This window comes from Drosophila melanogaster, chromosome X (assembly GCF_000001215.4).
Source record: "Drosophila melanogaster chromosome X".
Taxonomy (NCBI): domain Eukaryota; kingdom Metazoa; phylum Arthropoda; class Insecta; order Diptera; family Drosophilidae; genus Drosophila; species Drosophila melanogaster.
In genome coordinates, this window is record NC_004354.4 from 10,454,896 (window position 1) to 10,477,218 (window position 22,323).

The 22,323-nt window shown below is 48.9% G+C and overlaps 4 protein-coding genes across 9 annotated transcripts; 2 read left to right on the top strand and 2 right to left on the bottom strand.

Moving 5' to 3' along the window:
* Positions 1-3,290: 3,290 nt before the first annotated feature.
* On the bottom strand, positions 3,291-4,781 carry Or9a (Odorant receptor 9a; the record flags this gene model as incomplete). Its single annotated transcript, NM_078552.3, has 4 exons — positions 3,291-3,344; positions 3,520-4,041; positions 4,117-4,382; positions 4,445-4,781. 4 exons carry the CDS (start codon positions 4,779-4,781, stop codon positions 3,291-3,293), a joined length of 1,179 nt encoding a protein of 392 aa, NP_511107.1.
* Positions 4,782-5,840: 1,059 nt separating this feature from the next.
* Neb-cGP lies at positions 5,841-6,983 on the top strand. Of its 2 annotated transcripts, none has more exons than NM_001272479.1 (3): positions 5,841-5,953; positions 6,025-6,101; positions 6,187-6,983. In NM_001272479.1, the coding sequence occupies exons 2-3, from the start codon at positions 6,027-6,029 to the stop codon at positions 6,256-6,258; spliced, it is 147 nt and encodes a 48-aa protein (NP_001259408.1). In that variant the 5' UTR covers positions 5,841-5,953; positions 6,025-6,026; the 3' UTR covers positions 6,259-6,983. The 2 variants fall into 2 exon arrangements, with proteins under 2 accessions (NP_001259408.1, NP_652548.1); NM_144291.4 differs by having other exon boundaries at positions 6,187-6,406.
* Positions 6,970-19,780, bottom strand: nocte (no circadian temperature entrainment). Of its 4 annotated transcripts, none has more exons than NM_001272480.1 (6): positions 18,433-18,692; positions 16,985-17,248; positions 16,723-16,888; positions 10,690-16,643; positions 10,248-10,352; positions 6,970-10,160 (listed from the first exon to the last, which is right to left on the bottom strand). In NM_001272480.1, the coding sequence occupies exons 2-6, from the start codon at positions 17,072-17,074 to the stop codon at positions 9,558-9,560; spliced, it is 6,918 nt and encodes a 2,305-aa protein (NP_001259409.1). In that variant the 5' UTR covers positions 17,075-17,248; positions 18,433-18,692; the 3' UTR covers positions 6,970-9,557. The 4 variants fall into 4 exon arrangements, with proteins under 4 accessions (NP_001259409.1, NP_727425.3, NP_001245614.1 ...); NM_167231.5 differs by lacking the exon at positions 18,433-18,692 and adding an exon at positions 19,158-19,780 and having other exon boundaries at positions 8,923-10,172; NM_001258685.2 differs by having other exon boundaries at positions 8,923-10,172; positions 18,531-18,692.
* On the top strand, positions 19,043-22,306 carry CG2889 (uncharacterized protein). Of its 2 annotated transcripts, NM_132404.2 has the most exons (6): positions 19,043-19,190; positions 19,894-20,245; positions 20,307-20,727; positions 20,786-21,230; positions 21,288-21,500; positions 21,713-22,306. In NM_132404.2, the coding sequence occupies exons 2-6, from the start codon at positions 20,123-20,125 to the stop codon at positions 22,254-22,256; spliced, it is 1,746 nt and encodes a 581-aa protein (NP_572632.1). In that variant the 5' UTR covers positions 19,043-19,190; positions 19,894-20,122; the 3' UTR covers positions 22,257-22,306. The 2 variants fall into 2 exon arrangements, with proteins under 2 accessions (NP_572632.1, NP_001245615.1); NM_001258686.2 differs by lacking the exon at positions 19,043-19,190 and having other exon boundaries at positions 19,821-20,245.
* The last annotated feature ends 17 nt before the right edge of the window (positions 22,307-22,323 follow it).

Genomic DNA, 22,323 nt, shown 5'->3' on the forward strand with positions numbered 1-22,323 from the left:
TGAGTCGTCTTGTCAGCGGACGCGCTATTTTAAATCGGCCAGCGCACTGTTGCTTCCCTGTTAACTTGGCCGTAAACGGTTTGGGCCAGCTGTTGCCAACAGGCGAACCTGTTACTGCTACTCCGAAAGCTTTTTCCGAAAAGCTCTGGCTAAACGACTTACTGCCGTGAAGTTCTCCGTAGGACCTTTCTGAAATATTTCGGATAATACTTGCTTACCTTAATTCCAGCCTACTGAAAAAACTTACTTACCATGAGATTTTGTTTCTTATACTTTATAAACTACTTCTGTAATAAAAATTAACAAATAGCTTACTAAAAACGAACATCTTAAATAAGGGAACGTGATGTACAAAGAAGGCTGTAAATATGAGTAAAATGTTATTGAAATTCTTAAGCAGAAGGTCTTGAGAATGCGATATTCAAGAGCAGCAGGACACCGTCCTATGAGCTCGCCTGCGGAGGAGCTTAAATGCAGCTGAATATATATCCGCCAGCGGTGACCAACGCTGCGTATACTCGATAATTCAGCTCGCCTCTTTGTACGCCTTACGCTATGACAACGGAATAATCATGATTTTTTTGTTTTTTTGGCCACTTGCAGTCGGGGCAATAAATCATCTTCGATGACAATGGGCCGCTACATCATCTGCCTTTTGCGCCATGCCTTTCTGTTCCGCCCTAAAAAGCGTTAAAAGTGAAAACATAAAGCATATAAACTTTGATGGTTCTATTACTCTTTTCTGCTGTGCATTTTTTTTATTCCAACGTGTTTCTTTTGGCGGTCTTAGGTTCAGGTTTTCACCCAAGAAGACTCTTGGCTTCCAGCCGAATCCGATGTCATGTCCGGTTTTGATGGCGTTGAGACGGAGCAGCTTGTCCTCACATTATGGTCGCAGTCGTTAAGCTCCACATGCGTTACTTTGTGACGGTTTTACGAAGCCAGCTTGAAAAAGGCAGGACAGGCGAGAGATCCAGGATATTCGGGGCACATGCCGCAGTTAGCACCCGCGCAAATTATGATTGCACACATCGCTCATCATCTTAAAATCAGCTCTTAATTTACCTAATGCCTATTTATTTTATTGCATAATAGGCTTAAATGTTTAAATCCATTTTCTTGTTTCGGAAACTCTTCTTTTAAAACAAATGATTTCATAAAGATGCCAACTGGATAGCTTAATATATGTACAAATATCTGGTGAAATAACCTGCACCAAAGGAAGTGAATATTGTGTTCTGGTTAACACAATGCCCTTCCATTTAAAGTAAACAAGTGGAGCACTAGGACAATGGCAAGGAATGGCGAAAACTAGAGGAATGGTAGGCTATAAAGGGCTTTTGTTTTCCGGTTTTGCGATGAGAGGAGTACTAGAGGATATAGAATTATTCACTGCTTAGCAATTTACCGGTAGTTCAGAACTCCTGGCAGTGAAACTAAAAAACAGAAGGGAAAAAATAAACCCTTTTTGTTTGCGCACACGAGCCCCAAGTTGTCAAAACAGTTTATTTACCAAATTCATGAGCTCTGTTTGTGCCAGCTTACTATACACTTTATTTATGCTCAATCATGGAATTCGCACAGCACACATATTTCAAATAATATTTTATTTCATTTTTATGTTTTTGTTTTATGTTTGTACGAGGGGGGGGGAAGGAAGTGTGGGAAAGCGACGGGTTTTTTGTTAGTACCAACAAGTTTAGAATATCCAGTCGCTATGCAATGCTATAAATCATGACCAGGTCCAGGGACATTTCAATTCCGTTTATTTTGTTTCGGTTACAACTGCTCCGCTGCCTCACTGCCAATCTGCTTTATTGTTGTTACCAAATCAGAATTTTCGGAAGGGAGAATGCGATTTGACGAGAGGGAGATAAATAAATTCAATTCTGGCCATGTAAATCAAAAACTGCTTATGGGCAAACGGGGAAGGTGATTGGGGTGATGACCTTAGGTAGGGCGAACGAAATTAGAAGCCGAAAGCCCCAGAGAAATTCAATCAGTAGCAAAATGAATAACACCATGGTTGAGGCAACGAATTTTTGGCATACTCGGCAGTCATTTATACATATATAAATGATAACTGAACGGATATAACTGAAAATTGAACAAAAAAACGAAAAACTTTTACAATTAAATAACTCATTTAAGTTGGAATGACATGTAGCTAATGCATTGCACGATTGACACCAACCCATTTTACTGGCACCCTGATGAAGCGCCAGTGCTGCGGGCCACCCCGTCGTATACGTAATTAAGAACTTATGAAATGATATCCGCGGTATCGGAAAACAGTTGGCAATTAAAGTGCAACGGGCGTGAAATGCGGTGAATGTTACTGGGCACTACTCGCAAGTGCCGAACTGCCGAAGTATCCATGTATCCAGGTATCCAATCAAGCAGCTCACTGTTGCGTGTACTTAAGACTTTTGCATCCAACAGATATCCACCTTCCTGCTCCATGGTCGCCTGTCATCAATCACGGTTCGAACAGGAAATCGTTACAGCCAGCTAGAAAATGGGTCGAACATGGGTGCAAGTGGTACTGACTGAGCACGACTGAGTCTGACTGCGAAATCGCGAAAAGATACGTATACTTGTAGTTTGCAGCGATATCGCTTGCAATCTGCTCCACTTCCCCTATCAAAAAAAACAAAAAAAAAATGAAGAAGAAGAAGAAGAAAAAACACACGCCTCGCATCTGAACTTTGCTTATTTTCCTTTGAGGTAGGAAAAACAGCTCAAGTTTAAAAAAGAAGTCTCGTCATGATGGGTGGCAATGGGTGGCAGTGAATGGCAGTGACGTCTGGCCTTCACATTTGTCCCAACTCATTCCCAGCACCCCAATGTTGGGTATTTTGCCTGGCTCGTTATAAAAATAAAACACAAATTAATCCAACAAGCTCGTCGCAGCTGGAGATTCAAAGATGGGAATACACAATTGTTGAATGAAATTGAAAGTGAATTTGTCGGTCTGATTGTCGATAATCTGAAAACTTTGTAGTTAAGTATTTACCTCGAAATTTATCTGGAAACTTAGTGCACTTAGCCACATTTTTGTATAATTAAATAAAACAAAAACATTTTTCTAATTGGTTTATGGGTTTAATATAAATATTTAACCGTGCCATATATATCTTTTATAAATATATATAAATGTATATTGTTGATGAACAATGCTTGTTCTTAGAACGTTTAGAACGATTTCAGCTGTGTTTGTCTTAAACTGCCTTGTCACCTGGCACACCTGCTTAAAATGCAGCCTCCTTTGACACATTTTGATGTCCTTTTTAGGCATTAAAGGAGCGCAACATCATGATGTACGACACGGCAGAGCGAACAATCTGCAATGGATAATATCAGGCAGACTTTAATATTTAATTAATAAATTTGCAAGTATTATGTCTCCAAAATCTAAATCTACATATTGGCAGATTAAAAATGAAAAGAAGTACTAGTTTTTTGAATTGTTTCTCCAGGTGTATTTCTGCGGCACGTGGCATGTTTACGGAAACTCACCGTCGAGAAGGTGGCCATGCTGGCCTCGAAAAAGTAGCCCTTCATCTGGCAAGGTCGCTGGGCGCGCATGGCGGCAATGAGGAGGGCTCTTTTAGTGGGTGGCGAGAAGTCGGTCCAGTTGGTCTCGTACAGCCCGTTTCCGAAATCCAGGCTGGCACTCTTGATATTTTCGCCGCACTTCGAGTAGATGAACAGTGCGATGAGCAGCGAGCCCACAAAGGCGATAAAGTAGAGACTCTGCGGATTGGGAAACAGATCAGCCACCTGGAATCCAATGAAGCAGATCTGCAAGGCGGACAGAAAGAACTGCAAAAAGATCAGCGGCCGGTACTTGTCCGCAATGTGATCGGCGATCTGGAGGCCCTTCTGGTGCAGCAGCAGCACCTGGACGAGCCCCTCCAGCTCCTCCTTTCCGCCCACCGCCGGCAGATGGATCATCCGGTGCTTGGCGATCTTGAAAATGGCGCACACGTTGTAGGTGAAAAAGAAGAGCAGCGAGTCCACGCAGAGTGCCATGGTTACCTTAAATTCGAAAAATTACAATGGTAATAAGCACCTTTTTTTTTGGTTTTTTTTTATGTATGTTAGGAAACTTACAGCACTATAGCTGGCCATCACATTCCACAGATAGGTGGGCACATAAAACATGACCACCTGGAGATCGTACGGGTAAACGCCGTTGTGGGGCAGCTCCAGGTGAATCTCGTCGCCGCGAATCGAGGAGAGTATGATGCCCACAAAGGGCTTCAGGGCCGCAAAGATTCCAGCCAGTCCAAAACAGCGAGTGTACGTAAGACTGAGCATTTGGTCACTTTGGTTCTCCACCTCGATGATTTCCCGCGCATCAGGCCACACTTCGATTTCTGCAAATTATAAAATATATTTTTATGTTATATAAATTTTTTTTTAATTAGTAGAAACTTACCTTTAGCCAGAATGGCCCTGATGTGGTAGATCAGGCCGACGAACTCCTTGCGATGATAGCAGAAGAGCAGGAATTTGACCAGGGTGAGCATGCTGGCGAAGGTGGAGCCCAGGGTGTCGGAGAGCAGGCTCACCTGGGTGATGTACTCGTGGGCGGCCAGGAACATGGGCACCATAAACAGGAAAAGTGGTCCCATTGTGACAAAGGTCAGCCACGGGCGGTCATTCGCCATCGTGGGGCTCCACAAATCGATGCCCATGCAGCGATAAACGAGAATTTGCACCCGCAAGGATTGATCCTTTTCCTCCTGCTTTTTTCCCTTCACCTTGTCGCTCATCTTTAACTGGCGGACTGTACAGTCGTTGGGTTCTTATACTTTCCACAGAGGGGGCGTGGAAGTTAATGTCATGTCAAAAATGCAGTCAAGCTCAGAACATAAAGAATAATAATTGTTTAATTCCTTACTTATCTTTGGATACTCTGGCAATCTTTTTTTAGAATTTTTTTAGAATATTTCAATGTAATGGGCGTTTTTTTGATTAGGTACAAGCAAAGTAGAACTTTTTATTATTTAAAATATTGTCTTAATACCAACAAGTTCAACTTGTCATAGAATCGAGTTTAGTATGGTCGGACTGTATATATATATATATTTTTTTTTTTTGATTTTTCACTAATTGTTGAGTCGGAGGATTTGGCACTACTTTCATTTAATATGCTTCCTTTGTGCATTGGTTTGCGGGTTAAATGGGTGTGGACCTGGGTGGACTTGAAGTGCATTTATGGCTCTAATTACACGATTTTTTCTGCCTTTCGCCGCATTCTATTTAATGCCGGCCCTTTCACTCGCTTGTCCTGACAATCAAATGGCAGCCTTTAGTTCCCAGGAAGTGCATTATAATTTTAATGAGTCTGTGCAGATTTGAGCGACACGAGCAATAGTTGTGGCGCGTCTATTTTTGGCTCCTTAATTAGATTCGCAATTCGTAATGCTGTCGTTGACTTTTGATAAGGACTCGACAATTTGCCGTCCGATGGCTTGTGGACCAAAGTAAAGTTTGTTTTGCCGTCCAGGATTAAGTCTATTTAGTTTATAATATTAAAGTATATTTTTGGTATTATATGTTATGTGAATATATTGTTACAAGTTATGATATGGAAATAAATATAAATTTTAGTTACTGTATGATTTAGGAAATATATATATATTGTTTATTTAATATTTATTAATATTATTCAATATTTCAAATTGTCCCGCCAAATTGTGTTCATTAGTGTTGACTAACACACCGACAATGATGGTCAGCTGAAATTTATTTGCAGCCAGTTGGCAGGTCAGGCACTTTCAACACTGTTCGCCCAGCTCGATAGTATCGATGAGCAACGACTGGCATACCCTTCTGTTATCGAAGACCGATAGACCTCGATAGACTCAGTTGTATAACCTCTGCTCGCAAATATTTTTTACAGGCAACTAGCAGCTCGAATTCCGTGCAAATAAACCTTTAAGTGAGTAGCCCAAGTTACCGCTTCAGCCATTCACTAAGTTCCACTTGAAACGCATCACCTTCAATTCACAGAAATGGCTGGCGAAGGCGAGAAACTGACCGGCCTGTCGAAAATCTTCAATGGCACCACCATGAGCGGCCGTGCAAATGTGAGTAGATGAAATTCCAGAACGTCGTGCCCGTGGTAATGCTAATCCGATTGTTATGCCATCCATTTATCCCGTCCTTGTCCAGGTGGCCAAGGCCACGTACGCCGTGATGGGCCTGCTGATCGCCTACCAGGTGCTGAAGCCCAAGAAGAAGTAGAGGGATGCAACTGCTCCAACGCGGCTACAACTCATCCGCCACAATCGATGTCTTGGATCCGGGGCCATCGCTGGACTGCGGATCAGTTTATTTTATGTGTAGTGCAAGACCTTGAAGGAATAAATAAGCTGAGAATGTAACACACTGTACCCACGAAGTGCATTATGTAACGATCCTGCGACTGCCACATGATTTGTGGGCATCACTGCGGTGGATACCCTAACCACACCGATCTATGGGCTGCAAGGTACTCACGGCAATGCATACGCAACCGGGCTAAAAGTAATAATAAGTGGTTCTAGAAGAGAGAGAGATTAGCTTGCGTCCAGTGCGGATATCACTTGTTAATTGAGGTTCAGCCTAGCAGTAAGATGATGTTCCATAATAACCTTCAGTTCATTCAGAACGTATGTTCCACTTCTCACAATATTACCAGATATCTAATTCCATGTATGCTGTCTACTTCTGTGCAGTTCTTATGCCCCGAAAATGGAAGCTCTAGTTTTTTGAATCCATAACAAAGTTGAACGTAATGATCCAATGATTGCGGCGCAAGCTACAGCAAAAGAAGAAATTGAAAATCGAAAGACATCTATGAACACCTTCCATGAAACCACCTGTTCCATCTATCCCAAACTAAAATCGACGAATGGAGTAAGCAGTGGTTTTCATTAGTCTAGCAACACATCTACCAAACTTCGGGTTCCATTTCCTTTTTGGTTTTCTGTTTTTAATATTTTATTTAAAGTTTTTATTTCATTTCAAACTTGCTTTAAATTTCCTCATTTTCGTGGGTAGGGACTTTTTTGAGGGGGGCGGGGCGGTGGGCGTAGCGTTTGCTGGCCCGGTTTATCGAAAATTCAGTATTACTAAAAATTAATTTGAATGAATTGAATGTAAAAATGGTTTACATATATTTGTATGCATTTATATGCCAAGTACTCTTCACTTCTCTTCTCCTATTCTCTCCACCATCGTCTACACTTCCTCTTCGTTCCGTTTCCGGCCTAAACGTCGTCGCTATCGTTATCGTAATCGTTATCATGCTTATGCTGTTTGCTATCCTTGTTTTGGTGGACACGAAAAACCAGATGATGCATTTAAAATATAGGTATAAATTAATGTTTATATCATTTATCAATATGCTATATAATATACCTTTTACATGTATTGTGTGATAGCAAGCTTGTTTTGTTACTTTACTCATCATTTTCATTAATTTGTGTTTGCTTTCGATTTCAGTTTGTTTTCCTTTGCTTTTGCATTTGGTTTTGTTAATAACTAAACATTGCCTGGCATAGCAAACGTCCCAAATATTTTGGGTTTTTTATATGTGGGCCTGGCTGGGGCGCATGTGTGGGAGAGAGTTCATGTGTGTGTGTGTGTGTGGACTAATTAATATCGCTATATAGTTTTCTGTTTTTTATTTCGGTTTGCTTTTCAGAAGCCTAGCGAAAAGTGCCTTGCTCATGCTTTTCATTTTATTTTTATTTGCATTGTTTAATTATTAATTCTACTACGCATAGTCCTGCGGAATGTGGCAGGGATGTCCTTGCGACCATTGGCTTTCGTGGTGTTTAGAGATCCGTGTCCCACTCCGCGGGGTTTCGATCCGAGTATAATCGTTTTAATTAAGGTTACTGAGATATATTTGTGAGTTTTTTTGCTTTTCCTTAAAAATGTTTGCTGGAGTGTTTTTGTTTTTTTTTTCGCTTGGATTTTGCATCTATATATATGTATATATATAAATATATATATATATATATTTATATAGAGACTAAATACATATATAAATATTTATGTGTGGTTGCCTGTGTTCTTCTTTTTTTTTTGTGTACTATATGCCATACATATCATATCCATGTTAAGTTACAGTTACATAATGAATTACACATTTATATAAATCGTTTAAATTTCATGTTGCCTCCTCACCTGCCCACCATTAGCATTCTACGTTGAGCATAAACGTCATTTTTCGTGATTTTCAAATTGCAGCAGAACTGGCGGGTTAATGATAATCGATTAACTAATTATCGCCGACAGCGGCCGAGGTGGCAGCGCTGGCTGCGAGGGATGCGGCGGCGTTGCCACCCGTGTGCGATTGCGCTGAACACTATTTTCAAATTGTCGCCCCCTTTTTTAGTTTTAGTTTAGGTTAGGATCAGGGTTTAGTTTCACATGACTATAACAATATAGAGTCCGCCGAGTACAATTTCTTACGCAAGTGTCGTGTCTAATTGTTGCATTAGTTGTTGTTGTCGTTAAAAAGAAAGAAATTTCGATGGATTTGTTTTCTGTTTGAACTTAACTTTGCGCTTAGCTTAAACAAACTCTATTTTTCGTCCTTATCCGTTCGTTCTCTTTCTCTCTCCCTCTCTTTTTGACCGTCTATGTCTGTCTCTTTCTCTCTGTTTGTCTGTCTCTCTCTTATTCGCTGTCTACACAGAAATATGGATATCAATATAGATAGATAGGATAGATAGATGGTATATATAATGTATATTGTAGCATAATCATAAATTAGAATTATTAGTTAATTTTTTGTTGGTTGCAAAAAAAGTAAACAATATTTATATATAAAGAAATTAAAGCATACGCAGTGCCAAAGGTTCGTTTTGTTTTTCTTGATTTGTTTAAAGGAGAAAGACTACTACAAAAAATCATAAGTATATAAAAGTAATATATTATTATGTAAATTTGTTTGACAAAAAATACAATCTGCTATTCTGTATGTATGTATGTATATGTAAATGTATGCATGTGTGTGTGTGTGTGTGTTGTGGTGTGGCATGGTGTTGTATTCTGTTCATTTTTGTTAAATATTTCTTCTTGCATTTAGGTATTCCTTACTCGTTTCCTGTTGATTCTTAACTTTCGTCTTAACTTTTTTCTTACTTTCAAATTGCGATTTAAATTAATTTCCTCCTCGCTACGGTGATTTAGCTGAGTTGCCATTTTGCGATTGTGACGGGGATTCCCCCAAACAGCTATAGCACTATTCTACTCGCATCGCCCCTTTCACATATTTTGTGGGCTTATTATTCGGATGCCTGTGTCTCGCTCGGTAACTTGATTATATTCCACATATATAGTTTTACTCCTGACTTGCTCTGTTTACGTTCATATTCTCGTTTTGGATGCAATACATTCCTCCAGCTGTTGCTCATTCTCTTGGCCATCCTCCTTCGTTATCAATTTGCATCATTGTGTTTCTGTTTCGTACTCGTACATAGTTATTCCGGGTTTGTTATGGTGGGTGGCTGGGATCGGCTGGTCGATGGGTGGTGACCATCTGGCACTCAGTTCGCATGCCACTCACCTCGATTGGCCGCAACGGCCGCTCCGCTAGCGTTATTCGCATAGTAGGGCTTTCCGGGTCCTGATCCTGCTGCACCGCCAGCTCCACCGCCTCCTCCTGCGCCACCGGGGCCACCATTGCCGCCGGCCGGTCCCACTGGTGTTTGACTACCACCGCCACCTGCACTTCCGGCCACGCCTCCGCCGGCACCGGTCACCTGTCGCATATTCTGTGCCCGCTGAGCCGCCACGGCGGCAGCTGCCGCCTGCTCTCTCTGCTGTTGCTGTTGCTGCTGTTGTTGCTGCTGTTGTTGCGGATGCTGCGGATAGTTGTTGGGCCGCTGAATGGGCGTGGGATAGCGTCCCTGGCCGCCGCCGCCACTTTGGCCCACGCTGCCAACGCCGTTACCGCCGCCATTGCCGCCCACTTGGGACCCACCAGCTCCTCCTCCTCCTCCTCCGCCGTTGCCGCTGCCGCTGCCCACCGCTCCACTGCCGCGACCGCCCAAGGCGTTCATGCTCGGACCATTGCCGCCGCCGACCTGGCGCTGTTGCTGCTGCTGTTGCTGCTGAGATTGCTGCTGCTGCTGCTGAAGCACCTGGTTCTGCAGATCCCACTGAAGAGGAAAGAAGGATGAATTAGGAAAGGTATAAGGCAAAAGTCGACTGAGCTGAGTCTAAAGGAAACCTACCGCGCCGTAGTTCTTGTGATGCGGTGGACTGGGCTGCGACTGCACCTGCTTGGCCAGACCGAGGCTCATGTCAGCGCTCAGCGGACTCTTCAGCTGACGACCCATCTGCGAATGAAAGCATGTGATTAGGAGCATATAAAAAGAATAAATCAATGGCTAATTCTAATTTTATCCGGTTTAGTACGTTTGAATGATTTTAAAGTATGAAAACAAATTGATACTAATGTATCCGACATTTATTGAGCGTCTTAAACGTACATAAAGCCAAATTCAATAACACGAATTCGTTTCAAAAATTATGACGACACTCATGGATAATTTCATCAGATACATTACTTCTTCAGGAAATTTACTGGCTTCGAATCTTGCTTTAGCTTGATAGTGATCTTGAATTTATTTTGATTTCTGGTCGGGGTGGTAGTGTATCTAGTCCTGCGCTTACCGAGTCTTGCATGTGTGTCTGGCCCTGGTTACCCTTGAGATAAGCCGCTCCAGGCGTTGGTCCGCCGCGGTACTGATTAATGCTGGCCGCCGTCAGCAGCTGCGAGTTCATGAACGGCGTGTTGAACGTGCCCATCGTGTGCTGCGACTGCGGCGGTCCCGGCGGCCCATTGGAGCCGGGCGGTCCGCCCTGATGGCCGCCATACATGCCGGCCGCGGTGGCCAGTCCATAGCTCTGCGCTCCACCATTGCCCTGCGGCGGCGGACCACCGTAGAACTGTGGTCCGCTCGGACCGCCTGGCGCCGAATTCGAGTAGAAACTGTTCGACTGCAGCTGATGGGCACCCGGCGGTGGTCCACCTTGTCCTGGATGTTGCGGCGGTGGAGCCGCATAAAGATTCATATACGTCTGGGTGGTGGCATAGGGACCAGGTCCTGGTCCTGGACCGCCACCGCTACCTGCCGACTTGGAGCCAATGGCACCGATTGTCTGCTGGCTCTGCGGCGGTTTGGCCGCACCTGACGACATCATGGAGTTGCTGCTTGACGAAATTATAGCCACCGCAGCATGATTGCTCGGATTGCTTAACTGCTGCGAGCTGGGCTGGCCAAAGGGACCGGGTCCGGGACCCGGACCACCGCCCAATCGAAACTGCGAAGAGAGGTTCGAGTACATGTCCGGTGTGGGCGCTGTGGGCGGTAGGCTGCCGCCGTGCGGAGTCTGCATCGCATATGCGTTCACGTTGACATTGAAGGGACCTCCGCCAGCGGCCGCTGCCGCCGCCGCCGCTGCTGCTGCCGCATAAGGGTTCGGGTAGCTGTGGGCGGCCGCCGCCGCCGAGTAGGCGGGCGAACGGCTCGAATGATCGAGCGAATGGAATGGAGCGTACAGATTACCCCCCTGCGACGGTGGCGGCATCTGCGACGAGTTGTACACCACGGCCGGCGGACTGGGGATAGTGGGAATGCCTCCAACGCCGAACTGCGGTGACGCCTGGTAGAATGAAGGCTGCTGCTGCTGTTGCTGCTGCTGATGGGCCTGCTGCTGTTGTTGCTGGTGCTGTGCTTGCTGCTGCTGTTGCGAGTGCTGCTGCTGTTGCTGCTGGCTGGGCGGCGGTGACATGCCCAGATGCTGCTGCTGCTGCAACTGCTTGGTCTTCTGGTGCGCCTGCTGTTGCTGCTGTGGACTGGGATAATCCTCTTGCTGGAACTGTTGCTCCAACGATCCAGCGTCGAACGGCGATCCATGACTGTAGCCATGGCCATGACTACCGGGCACCGGGCCCGGCGAGGAAAGTGCATGGTGCTGGTGGTGCGCCTGTGCCTGTTGCTGCTGGTGGTGCTGCGCCTGCGCTGCCGCCACCGCTGCCTGCTGCTGTTGCTGCTGCTGTTGGTGGTGGTGGCTCTGCATGTGCACCGCCGACACCGCGTAGTGCGGCATTTGCTGGTGTTGCTGCTGATGCTGTGAGGCGGCCACGGCTGCCACAAAGGAGGCGGCGCTCATGTGACCACTGCCGTCGTCACCTGCCTGCTGCGGTCCCACCACCTGCTGTTGTTGCTGCTGCGCCGCCACCTGCACCTGGGACTGTTGTTGCTGTTGGGGCTGCTGTTGCTGTTGCTGCTGCACCTGTGCTGGCGATGGGCCGTCGGACATGGGCGTGGCTGACTCCCAAACCTTCTTTACGCTGGCTATCTTCATGTTAAGATCCGCCGTCGAATTGTTTTGCTGCTGCTGCTGTTGTTGTTGCTGTTGAGAGTGTTGTTGCTGCTGCTGTTGCTGCTGCTGACTGGCCGTTTTATCGATGTTATCCACAACCTTGAGGGGTGTGGTGGGATCGTCACCGAAGCTAAATCCTAGTTTCATATCCTGCGAATCATCGCCAGAGCCCGCCGCCGTCGCCTTGCCGCCGAAACTCATTTGGGAGAGTGCGCTGGACAGGCTGTCCACGGTCATGGTGGCGCCACTGCTTGACACCGAGAGCGTTCCGGGTTTGGTTACCACGGAAGCGGCAGCTGCCTGCTGCTTGTACGTGGAGTTCTCAAATATAATCGTGTTGACGGGTGCGCCGGCGTCCAGTAGAAGACTGGTTGATGGACCCGAGCCAACGGCGCCGAGCGAAGTCTTTTCCCCAATGGCGGGCAACTTGCTACCCGTCACCTTCTCACCGCCGACAACGGCGCAGGATTCAATCTTCTTCTTGTCCGCTGCACCGGGAACTACGACCGATGAGGATGTGGCAGTAACGGATCCCACTGCAGAGCCAGGTGCTGCGAGGCCGGGAGGCAACGGCAGGCGACCCGCTGCATCTTTCTGTAATTCATCCTTTGCTAGCAGGGCAGTGTTATGGGCAGGCGCCAGGGCGGCAGTCTTGTCCTTCTCCTCGCCCCCAAGCGCAGGCAAATCCTTGTCATCCTTGCTTGGTTTGTGCAGGCCGGCGCTGAGTGCCAGCTGGTTCTGCTTGGTCTTGTCTAGGTCCGTCTCCGACTCGGAAGTTCGCTGTTGCTTGCCATATTCCTCGTAGCCAAGTCTGCCATAGCTGCGGCCCGATCCGCCCGAACCAGATCCACCAGCGGATCCAGTGCCCACGGGCTGTCGACGGTAACAAGAAGCAGAGGCGCCTCCTCCGCTAGAGAGGCCGCCTCGACCACGTCTAGATGGTTCGCCGCGTGGCGAGAATCCTGCCTTGTTTGCCGACGCACCGGAATTGGGCGCACCGTTGCCCGATTCCTTTGGGCTGCGACGAGCGGCTCCGCCTCCTCCACTGCTGTAACACTCCTCGTCCACATCCTCGGAGTGCTCCGATTGCTCACCGCCGCTGCCGTAGTAGCGCCTGCCGCCGGCGCCGCCGCTTCCACGACTGCTTCCCCAATCGCTGGCATTTCTCTGGCCGCGGTAGCTACTGCCCGATCCGACGGATGATCCACCAGAGCTGCCGGCATAACCACGGCCACCTCGACCTCCGCAAGCAGCTCCGCTCCTGGGACTTACCCGCTTATTGCCGCTCTTGTCCTCCTCCACCTTGCCAGCCGACTTCGCCTTGTCATCAGATTCCAATGCAGACTTGTCCTCCGCGCGCTCATCACCGGACTTATCGATATCCACGCTGCGTCGCAGAATCTGGGTAGGCATGGGATCTGTCGTCAGCGTCTTTTGCTGCTGCGGCGAGGCGGGCAGCTGTTTCTGCTGGGTCGAGGACTCCTCACTGAGGCTCGGCTGTCGGGCCGGGCGTTGCAGGATCTTTATTTGCACTGCCGAGTCATGGCTGTGCGACGAGGAGAAGCTCTCCTCGCGGTGCCGATGGTGCACCTTCTGCTCGGCATCCGTTTGCTCCGCCCATGAGGAGCACGAGCCACCCAGCACATCGTCGCCAGCCGATGAGACGCTGGTCTTACGGTGCGAGTTCTCAGATATGCTGCGCGGCAGAGCTTGTGCCTGCCGATAGTCCTGGCCACGGGTGAAACGCTGCTGATCCAGATCCTGATCCTCCCGAGCACTGCTGCTGTCGTGACGATTTCGTCCGTATCCGCTGCTTCCTCCGACACTTGCACCACGCTGCACATAACCGCCGGAGATGCTGCGACCCTGGCCAGCATTGGCTTGCGCTCCTCCACTTACACCACCGCCTCCTCCGCTTACTCCTCCCTTCTGGAGGTAGCGGGAATTGCTATCGAATGCACTGCTTGCCGAGGCGCTCTTCTCCAAGCGCGGCAGCTGCTGCTGTTGTTGCTGTTGCTGGCGCTGGAAACGTGGTGGTAAATTTGATTGGAAATGGGTAAGGAAGTTCTTTTGACCATAGTCGCCGCCTGCTGACGAGGATGACGAAACTCCTCCGCCGCCGCCGCCAGCTCCTCCCGTGGGTGTTACGCCGCTTCCCAAGCTAGAGATGCTTCCCCGGGGTCGACGATTCAACCCTCCGCCGCCGCCTTGGCCTCCGCCCTCATCTTCGCTGGCATTGCCTAGCGGTGCGGACGTGGGTGGCACCTCATTGCTCAACGGGACTGAGGCAGAGGACACGCCGCCCTCGGCTCCAGCCAGAGCCGCAGCCGCTGCCTTTTTGCTATTCATCTTCATTTCCAGTTCTTGCAACTTCTTAGCAGCCGCCTGCTTGCGTTCCATCTCGCGACGCTCTTCCTCCTCCTTGCGCTGCTTTACTCGCTCGTACACGCTGGCATCCAAGGCAATTCCACCGGCCACTGGTGCTCCAACGTTGCCAGAGCTACCGCGGTGGCCATTCTGTTGGCGAACCTCTTGCTGCTGCTGTTGCTGCTGAAGCTGCTGCTGCTGATCCTGAATGCCTTCCGATGGCTGGTCGCGATCGGTGCTCTCCTTGCCGCGCTGCCAACTGGTTGTGGAAGCGGACAGCTTTCGTTGATCGGTTGAGGAGGAGGATCCTTGCGCCTGCAGTTGGGCGGAGCTGTGCTGCTTGCCCTGGCCTTGGTGCTCTTCCGGAGTGGACTCATCGTCCGAGAATGCTAGTTTCTTCGTGAAGTCAATGTCGTCCTGCTTGGTCCAGCTATCGTCCTTGGCGATGGCGTTGAGGCGCTCCAAGTCCTCTTCGCGTATGATAGGACGCTGCATTTGGGCCACCTCCGGCTCCACCACGTAGTCCTTATCCTTGCGCCCGGCTCCGCCAGCGCCTCCGTTGGCCTGCTGCTGGGATTGTGGGGGAGTGGGTGATCCTCCAATGCCTAGGCCAGATTGTGGGGGCGACGAGGAGGTCGGTGGTCGCTTGGGAATGGCAGTGGCCGCCCTGAAGCTTCCACTGCCCACCACAGCTGGCGAGGCAGACCGAGCACCCAGGATTCCGTTCTGGTAGGGAGCGTTGGGCAACGCAGAAGTGTCCAACGATCCGCCGGCCAAGATGCTGGCCGCTGTCGCTCCACTGGCGGGCATCGGAGCTCCGCTACGCATGAACGAGGGCATCAGCGATAGTATGGGCAGGGGCACAGCTCCGCCCGACCCTCCTCCTGCTCCGCCATTACCGCCCATCTGATGGTGGCCCGGGCCCTGTAGGTTGAGGCCCTGGTCCGCTGCCGCAGCTGCTGCCACCTTGGCCGCCTTCTCCTGCTGCTGCAACCAGGCGGCCGTGTCGTTCTGTGGCCGAAGGCTGAGCTCGCCCAGATCCGCGGACCCGCCGCCGACGTCGTCGCTGCCATCTCTGTAGTCGCGATGCGAGTGGTGTCCATACTGGCGCCCGTGGCCATGGTGGTAGTCCCGATGGTGCTGTTGCTGCTGGTGGTGGTGCTGTTGATGCTGCTGGTGGTGCTGCTGATGCTGGTGATGGTTTTGGTGGCCGGCATGGTGCACCTGATTCTGGTAATGGCTCTTGCCCGCTCCAGATCCTGAACCCACACCCGCTCCCGATCCTCCGCCGGCGCCGCTGCCAACTGTGCCGTCCAGCGTGGGAAATTCGTACTGGAACTGTGGACTCTGATAATGGGGGACCACCTGCTGTTGCTGGCGTCCATAGTTCTGACCGCCCGAGCCCCGCTCGTGTCCTGTGGTAATTGCAGACCATGTCTTGGGTGAGTTGACTGAGTGTCCGCCCGATCCTGACCCTGATCCACCTCCTACTCCTGACGATCCGCCGCCGCCCGACCCTCCTTGTCCGCCTCCGCCGGAACTGCCCACGGAGTTGTTGATTAATTTGAAGTTCTTGTTGCCGCTGCCTGAGCTGCCGGCGTTGTTGTTGCTGCTGCCGTTGTTGCTGTTGACAAACTTTCCGGCGTTAGGGCCGAGAGCGACGTTATTATTGTGCTGATGCTGGCTGTGAGTCAGCTGCTGGGATAGATGGCCACCAGCAGATGAAGACGCAGTTCCTCCGCCGCCTGATCCCGCTCCGCCGCTCGTTCCTGAACTTCCGCTGTGGGCAGTGGTGTTGTTGTGGCTAGTGTTGGTTCCTGCCGCGCCAGATCCCGCTGCTCCGCCTGCGCCCGCCCCACCAGATGTGGCTCCTAAAATGGAAAATTCACCCAGTTAAAGGTACATCTTAGTACACACGCTTTCAATAAGATAAAATCGTAGAACACCCACCTTCGACTGAGACTAAGAGATTGTTGTTGCTGCTGGTGTGGGTCTCGGCCTTCAGGGATGGCAAATTGGCTGGTGGTCGCCTAGCGGACGGCACTTTGCCCAAGATTTGCATTCCATGTTTACGTGGCACTTGATTCTTTTGTGCAGATGGTTCACTTGACTCGCCCTGCAAACAATAAGAACAAGTTGGCGATCAGATAGGTTTGGATCTATCAAGATCTAGATGTAGATCTAGATCTAGGTCTAGGGGCTCGCTACTTACGCGGCTATTCTTGTACATGCGATTTATATCTAACGCTGTGAATTTGGGCTTGGCATTTCGCTCTCCCCTACTTCCCCCCAGTGTACTCATGCTGCCAATAGATCCTCATTAGCGTTAGCTTCCTTCTCGCCACCGCCGCGCTCCTCGTCTTCCCGCTGCGCTGGAGGATGGGCTAGGATGTGGCTGTGGTTCTTGACGAGAATGAGTTTAAGGAGCTGGGATCGCTTTTGGGCCGAAGCTCCTTGTTTCAGTCTTTCTGGTGGGCTGCAAAATACAAAAGCGTAGATAGGCATTTAATTGAGTATAGGTGCAGGCGTAGCGAGGCGAGGCTAGTCAGTTGCAAGTGGGTGGTGCTCCCGACAAATTGTTTTCAACACGCTGGTTATTGTGTGTCCGGGAACTCCTCTATTTAGCCACCCCCAACCGATCCGCACCACTAACGCTTACAGAGGTGGATCTGTAGCGAAAATTGGTTCTTCTTAGAAAGATATTGCAAATAATTTGGAAAATAACCTCTTCAAACAATAATAGGTATGGGTTTCAACTAAACCGAGTTTTAGTAGAAATGCTTTTGATATTTCATTTCCACTGAAACTAAAGAAGTTTCTTGGTAGTTTTCCAACACATGCTGTTGCGAAATACGTTCAAGTTCTTAATGCTTCGTTAAAGTAACAACTAGAGTGTAATTCCATTCGACTACTACCATTCGAAACTGTTTGTAGAATCATTTGGTATTTTGTTGATATTGCGTTTATTACGAAAACGTTTGGGGCAACTATTTCCCAGTTTCGCTCCCCCCTTTGATCCGACACTGAATGCAGGCAATGTTTGGTGCGAGCAGGACAGCCAGTGCCTCGCAGCACACGCAACTGAGAGGCTGCCTTGGGCGGGTGACAGCGGAAGCGGGACAGCTAGATAGATTTACCCACACACACACACCAGCGCCAGCAGCGGCAGAAGCGGCAACGCATTGAAAGAATTTTTTGCGGTGGCGTCTTGTAATAATTGCGGCAGGGGGCGTGAAGGGGCGGCCGAACAATGGCTGACAACTACAGCAACAATAGAAAAAACGGGGCCAGTAAAATCCTCGCAACAAGAGCGACAACAACAAAGGCCGGCATTTAAAATGTAACCAATTTGACAGATGCAAGTGGGGGGAGTACAAGACAATCTAAACGCTTGGCAACAATTCTATGTCTCCTTTTTGTAATAACAACCATTCACAAGCACAACGCACACTAACACCACGCAGGCACAGGCGCACACATCACGCACACACACACACTTACGTTCGCAGAAACCGAGAGGATTTGATAGTTATTATTTAATCGACGAGTGCAATTTTTTTTTTTGACCACCTTTTGTTTTACAGCCGTATCCTTTTATTAATTTTGCATGGCACAGTGGCTGGCAAAGGCAAACAAAGAGGAGAGACGAGTAAAATATACCGTTTAAACAGCACGCACGCACACAGCAATACACTCGGGGAGTTTCGTTTGTTGGGCAGCGATGATAAACTGAATGGAAAACGCTTGAATTTGTTTACTTCGAATGTTTCGCGGTCTGCTGGCACACTTGGCCGCCTGTATGTTGGTTATTTAACTGTTAACTTCGCGGAAATTGATATCTTTTGATTCTGCTTTTCACCGTCCAACATAAAGTTTGCCGCTAATTCTTCTTCCTCGAGTTCTTCCTCTACCACTTCTCACTTTTCGAATGTATTGCGTGCGTGAGTGGTGTGGAGCGCGGCGTTGCCACCTGGTCCGTTGGGATCCAGCCAGACCGCCGAGTGAAACTAATTCCGGGGGTGGCAGTCGCCTGGCAATTATTAAACAATTAGAGAGCGTGCTATTTAGCGATTAAACGGAAATTAACACGGACTCTATGCATCGATGCCGACAAAAAGAGAAAACGGACCACGATGACCTGCCGACGACAAATGCAACGCTGTTTGCGATATAGAGCGGGACAACATGACTAGCTGAACTTCCCTCCCACTCCCACACGTCGAATTTGACAGAACCGACAAAAATATTTCTTTGATACAATGCGTATTTTCTACAAACAAAATCACAGATTTACAAACCCGCTGTGCAATTAAACATAATTTAGCAAACAAATCTCGGTTCCGGCCTACTTCCAGAGCGAGAGCATGAGAGACCATAGAGCTTACCCTTTCGCACGCAGAGCACACACCGCAAACACAGTTCGTTGCTCCTTGGCTTCTTTCTTTCCTTCGCCTTTTTTTTGCACTCTTTCTGGCGCTTACTCAGCGCCCGTTTCGCCGCTTGTTAAAACACGGGACGAAAACAAAAGAGAGCGCAACCAAGACGAGACGTGCCGCTGCTGCAGTTGTTGTTGTTAGTCGCCTTTGTTCGCCAGAATCTTCGATTTGGTTGAATTTCGATTTCGATTTGGTTGCGATTTTCGCTATGTTGCGCTGGCTTTGTCAGCGCTCTCGCTCCCACTCACTTGCACTGCGCTCTCCCACTCTCCGCTCACTCGCGCCGTCCCTCTCGCGCGCTGTCGCTTTTTTGCAAGTGTAGGTGGAAAATGGTATCGGGTGAGGAGGCTTCGAGTAAACCCGTTTGAATTCGCTTTTTCCACGGGTTTTTGCCTTTCCTTCGCTAGGTTTTAGCTCTGCACACACACTACACACGCACACGAGTTGCGTTTCTTATTTGTTTTGATTATTTGCGTTGCGTTCTTTTCACGTAATACGTAATTGTCCATTAGTTTTAAATCGTATGTATTATTTTTTTGCCATTTTACGGCAAGCGTTGCCAGAGTTGTGTGGGTCGATTGGCGTGCTGCCTGACCGTCCGCAGAATGCCATCGTTTTGATGTGTATCCAGCGATATATTAAGTTTCATATTTTCGATTTTTAATTAATGGATAATCGTTTACAGCGTATTTTGCAGACAATTAAAAACGTAGACCATAAATTGTAAGAGAAATTAAAGAGAAATACTCAACGATCAGGGTGGCCACCCCGCAAAAAACTCCTGAGATGAAGTTTTGCCATTCACAATTGGATTCTGTTATCGATTCACGATAGGTGAATTATGTTGTTTACAACGAAAAACTGTTTAAATTTTTTATTTATTTGACTTTGCGTTGTGGTTCTGTTCGCGCGAAATGATTTGTCGCCTTTGCCTGCGATGTCTTAGTCCCGGAAGCGCTGTCTTCCTCTTTGAGACGGACGATACGCTTGCGGAGACGCGCCTGGTCAAGATGATTGCGAAGTTTCTGCAGCTGGAGGTGAGTGTATCTGGCAAATACCAATGGTATCAAAACAATTCCAATAAGCCATCCCATGCAGATCCTACCAGACGACGGCATCTCGACCAGCGTCTGTACCGAGTGCTGTGAGCATCTGGAGGACTTCAATGGCTTCTGGCAGCTGGTGGAGCAGAAGCAGTGCTCACTCAAGAAGGAGTTCCTTACCGTGGACGTCGACTGTGCGGCCATGAAGTGGACGGGCGGTGTGGACGTGGACGTCAACATCGACGAACTGCCGCTGGCGGCTGGCGACATGGACGAGAAACCGTTGGACCTGCACAACCTTAGTCTGCTGGGAAGCGTGCTGGACGTGAATGTGGACAGTGTGGAAGTCAGGGAACCGATCAAGGAGCAGCTGCCCTGCGAGGAGGAGGAGGACGAGAAGCCCTGCCTGCAAGCTAGTGATAGCGAACCGGAGGTGACCGAGGGGCAGCCGGAATCTGAATCTGACTCCTCAGATGGTTATTATCTTAATGTTTCCCAAGGATTAGCCGTAACTAAGTTCCTGTTCCATTGCAGATGAACCCCTGGTCCGTCTGAAATCGAAAATGAAGCCCAAGCGCAAAACCTCGGCACGTTCCTCCAAGGATCAGGGTCCGATATCGCTGCAGCAGGAGCTTGCAGATCTGCTCGACGATGGTGGCAAGCGTCGGCGCAGGAAGGCACCTGACCAGCGAACAACCACCGAGTCGCAGGAGTCCGAGCTACAGGCCGTTCTCGAGCGCAAGCCCAAGGGCTGCTCCCGTGCTCAGCTGGCCAAGAGCTACGAGAAGGCCATTGCTAGCTACATGAGTGCAAGCTGCGACCTGTGCGAATTTAGTGCTCCCTACCTATCCGAATTGAAGACCCACTTCCTGGAGGTGCACCAGCGCGAGTACTACATCAAGTGCTGCGGCAAAGTCTTTACACGCGCTTCCAAGCTGATGGACCACATCCGCAAACATATCAACCCCAAGCTATTTACGTGAGTTTGAAGCCCGAGGGTTCTGTCTGTTGCTACATAGACTTTAAAATCCCATAGCTGCACCATTTGCAAGAAGTCGCTCAACTCGCAGGACTACTTGGCCACTCATATCGAGACGGTGCACAACAAGGTGGCTCAAATCGGCAAGGTGCTCAAGTTCCCGTGCCCCAAGTGCGAACGCACCTTCAGCAGCGAGCGCCGTATGGCCAATCATCTGGCCAAGCACGACACCGATCAACTGGAGCACACCTGCGAGATCTGCTGCAAAAGGTGAGAATAGAGCAGGGTCTCTGATCGAATTGGAATTCTTGCCCCATATTTGAATTAGTAATCTTTATTCATTCCACACGCAAATGAGAGGGATAGCTGTCTACTTATTCCGCACTCACACTGTTTCGAGAATAGCAAGAAAGAAATAATTTTTTTAAGATAAAAAAACTGTCTTGCAAGTTGAGTATTTGATATGAAATTATCTGTTACAGCTTTGCCAATGTACACCGCCTGCGAAGGCACATCCAATCCATCCACGAAGACCTGCATCGTCACGTTTGCGACATTTGCGGGAAGAAGTTCAAGTTCAAGCCCTCCTTCGAGCGCCATTTGCTGGAGCACCAGGGCGTCGTGGCCCCGGCTGTGGAGTGCCCCATCTGCCGTGTTTGGCTGAAGAACGAGCACAGCTTGCGCCTGCACCGCTTCACACACGACAGCACGGACACCGTGTGTCCGCATTGTGGCAAGACCTGCACATCGCGCACAGCGCTCCGCGGTCACGTCAAATATGCCCACAAGCTGACCACCAATCTGCAGTGCACGTTCTGCGAGAAAACCTTCAAGCAGCAGCGCAACCTGGACGAGCACATGGCCATCCACACGGGCCTGCAGCTGTACAACTGTCCGCATTGCCCCAAGGAGTGCCGTTCCCGCTCCAATATGTATGTCCACATTAAGCAGCGTCACGCGGACGAGTGGCTGCGCGCCAAGATGGCACGCTCGCACAATCCGCAGTTCAAACCGGCCGACGTTTAAACCTGACCCCTCACAATTGTGTTTAATCATTATACGTATAATTAAACTGTACTTCACTGGTTTCATT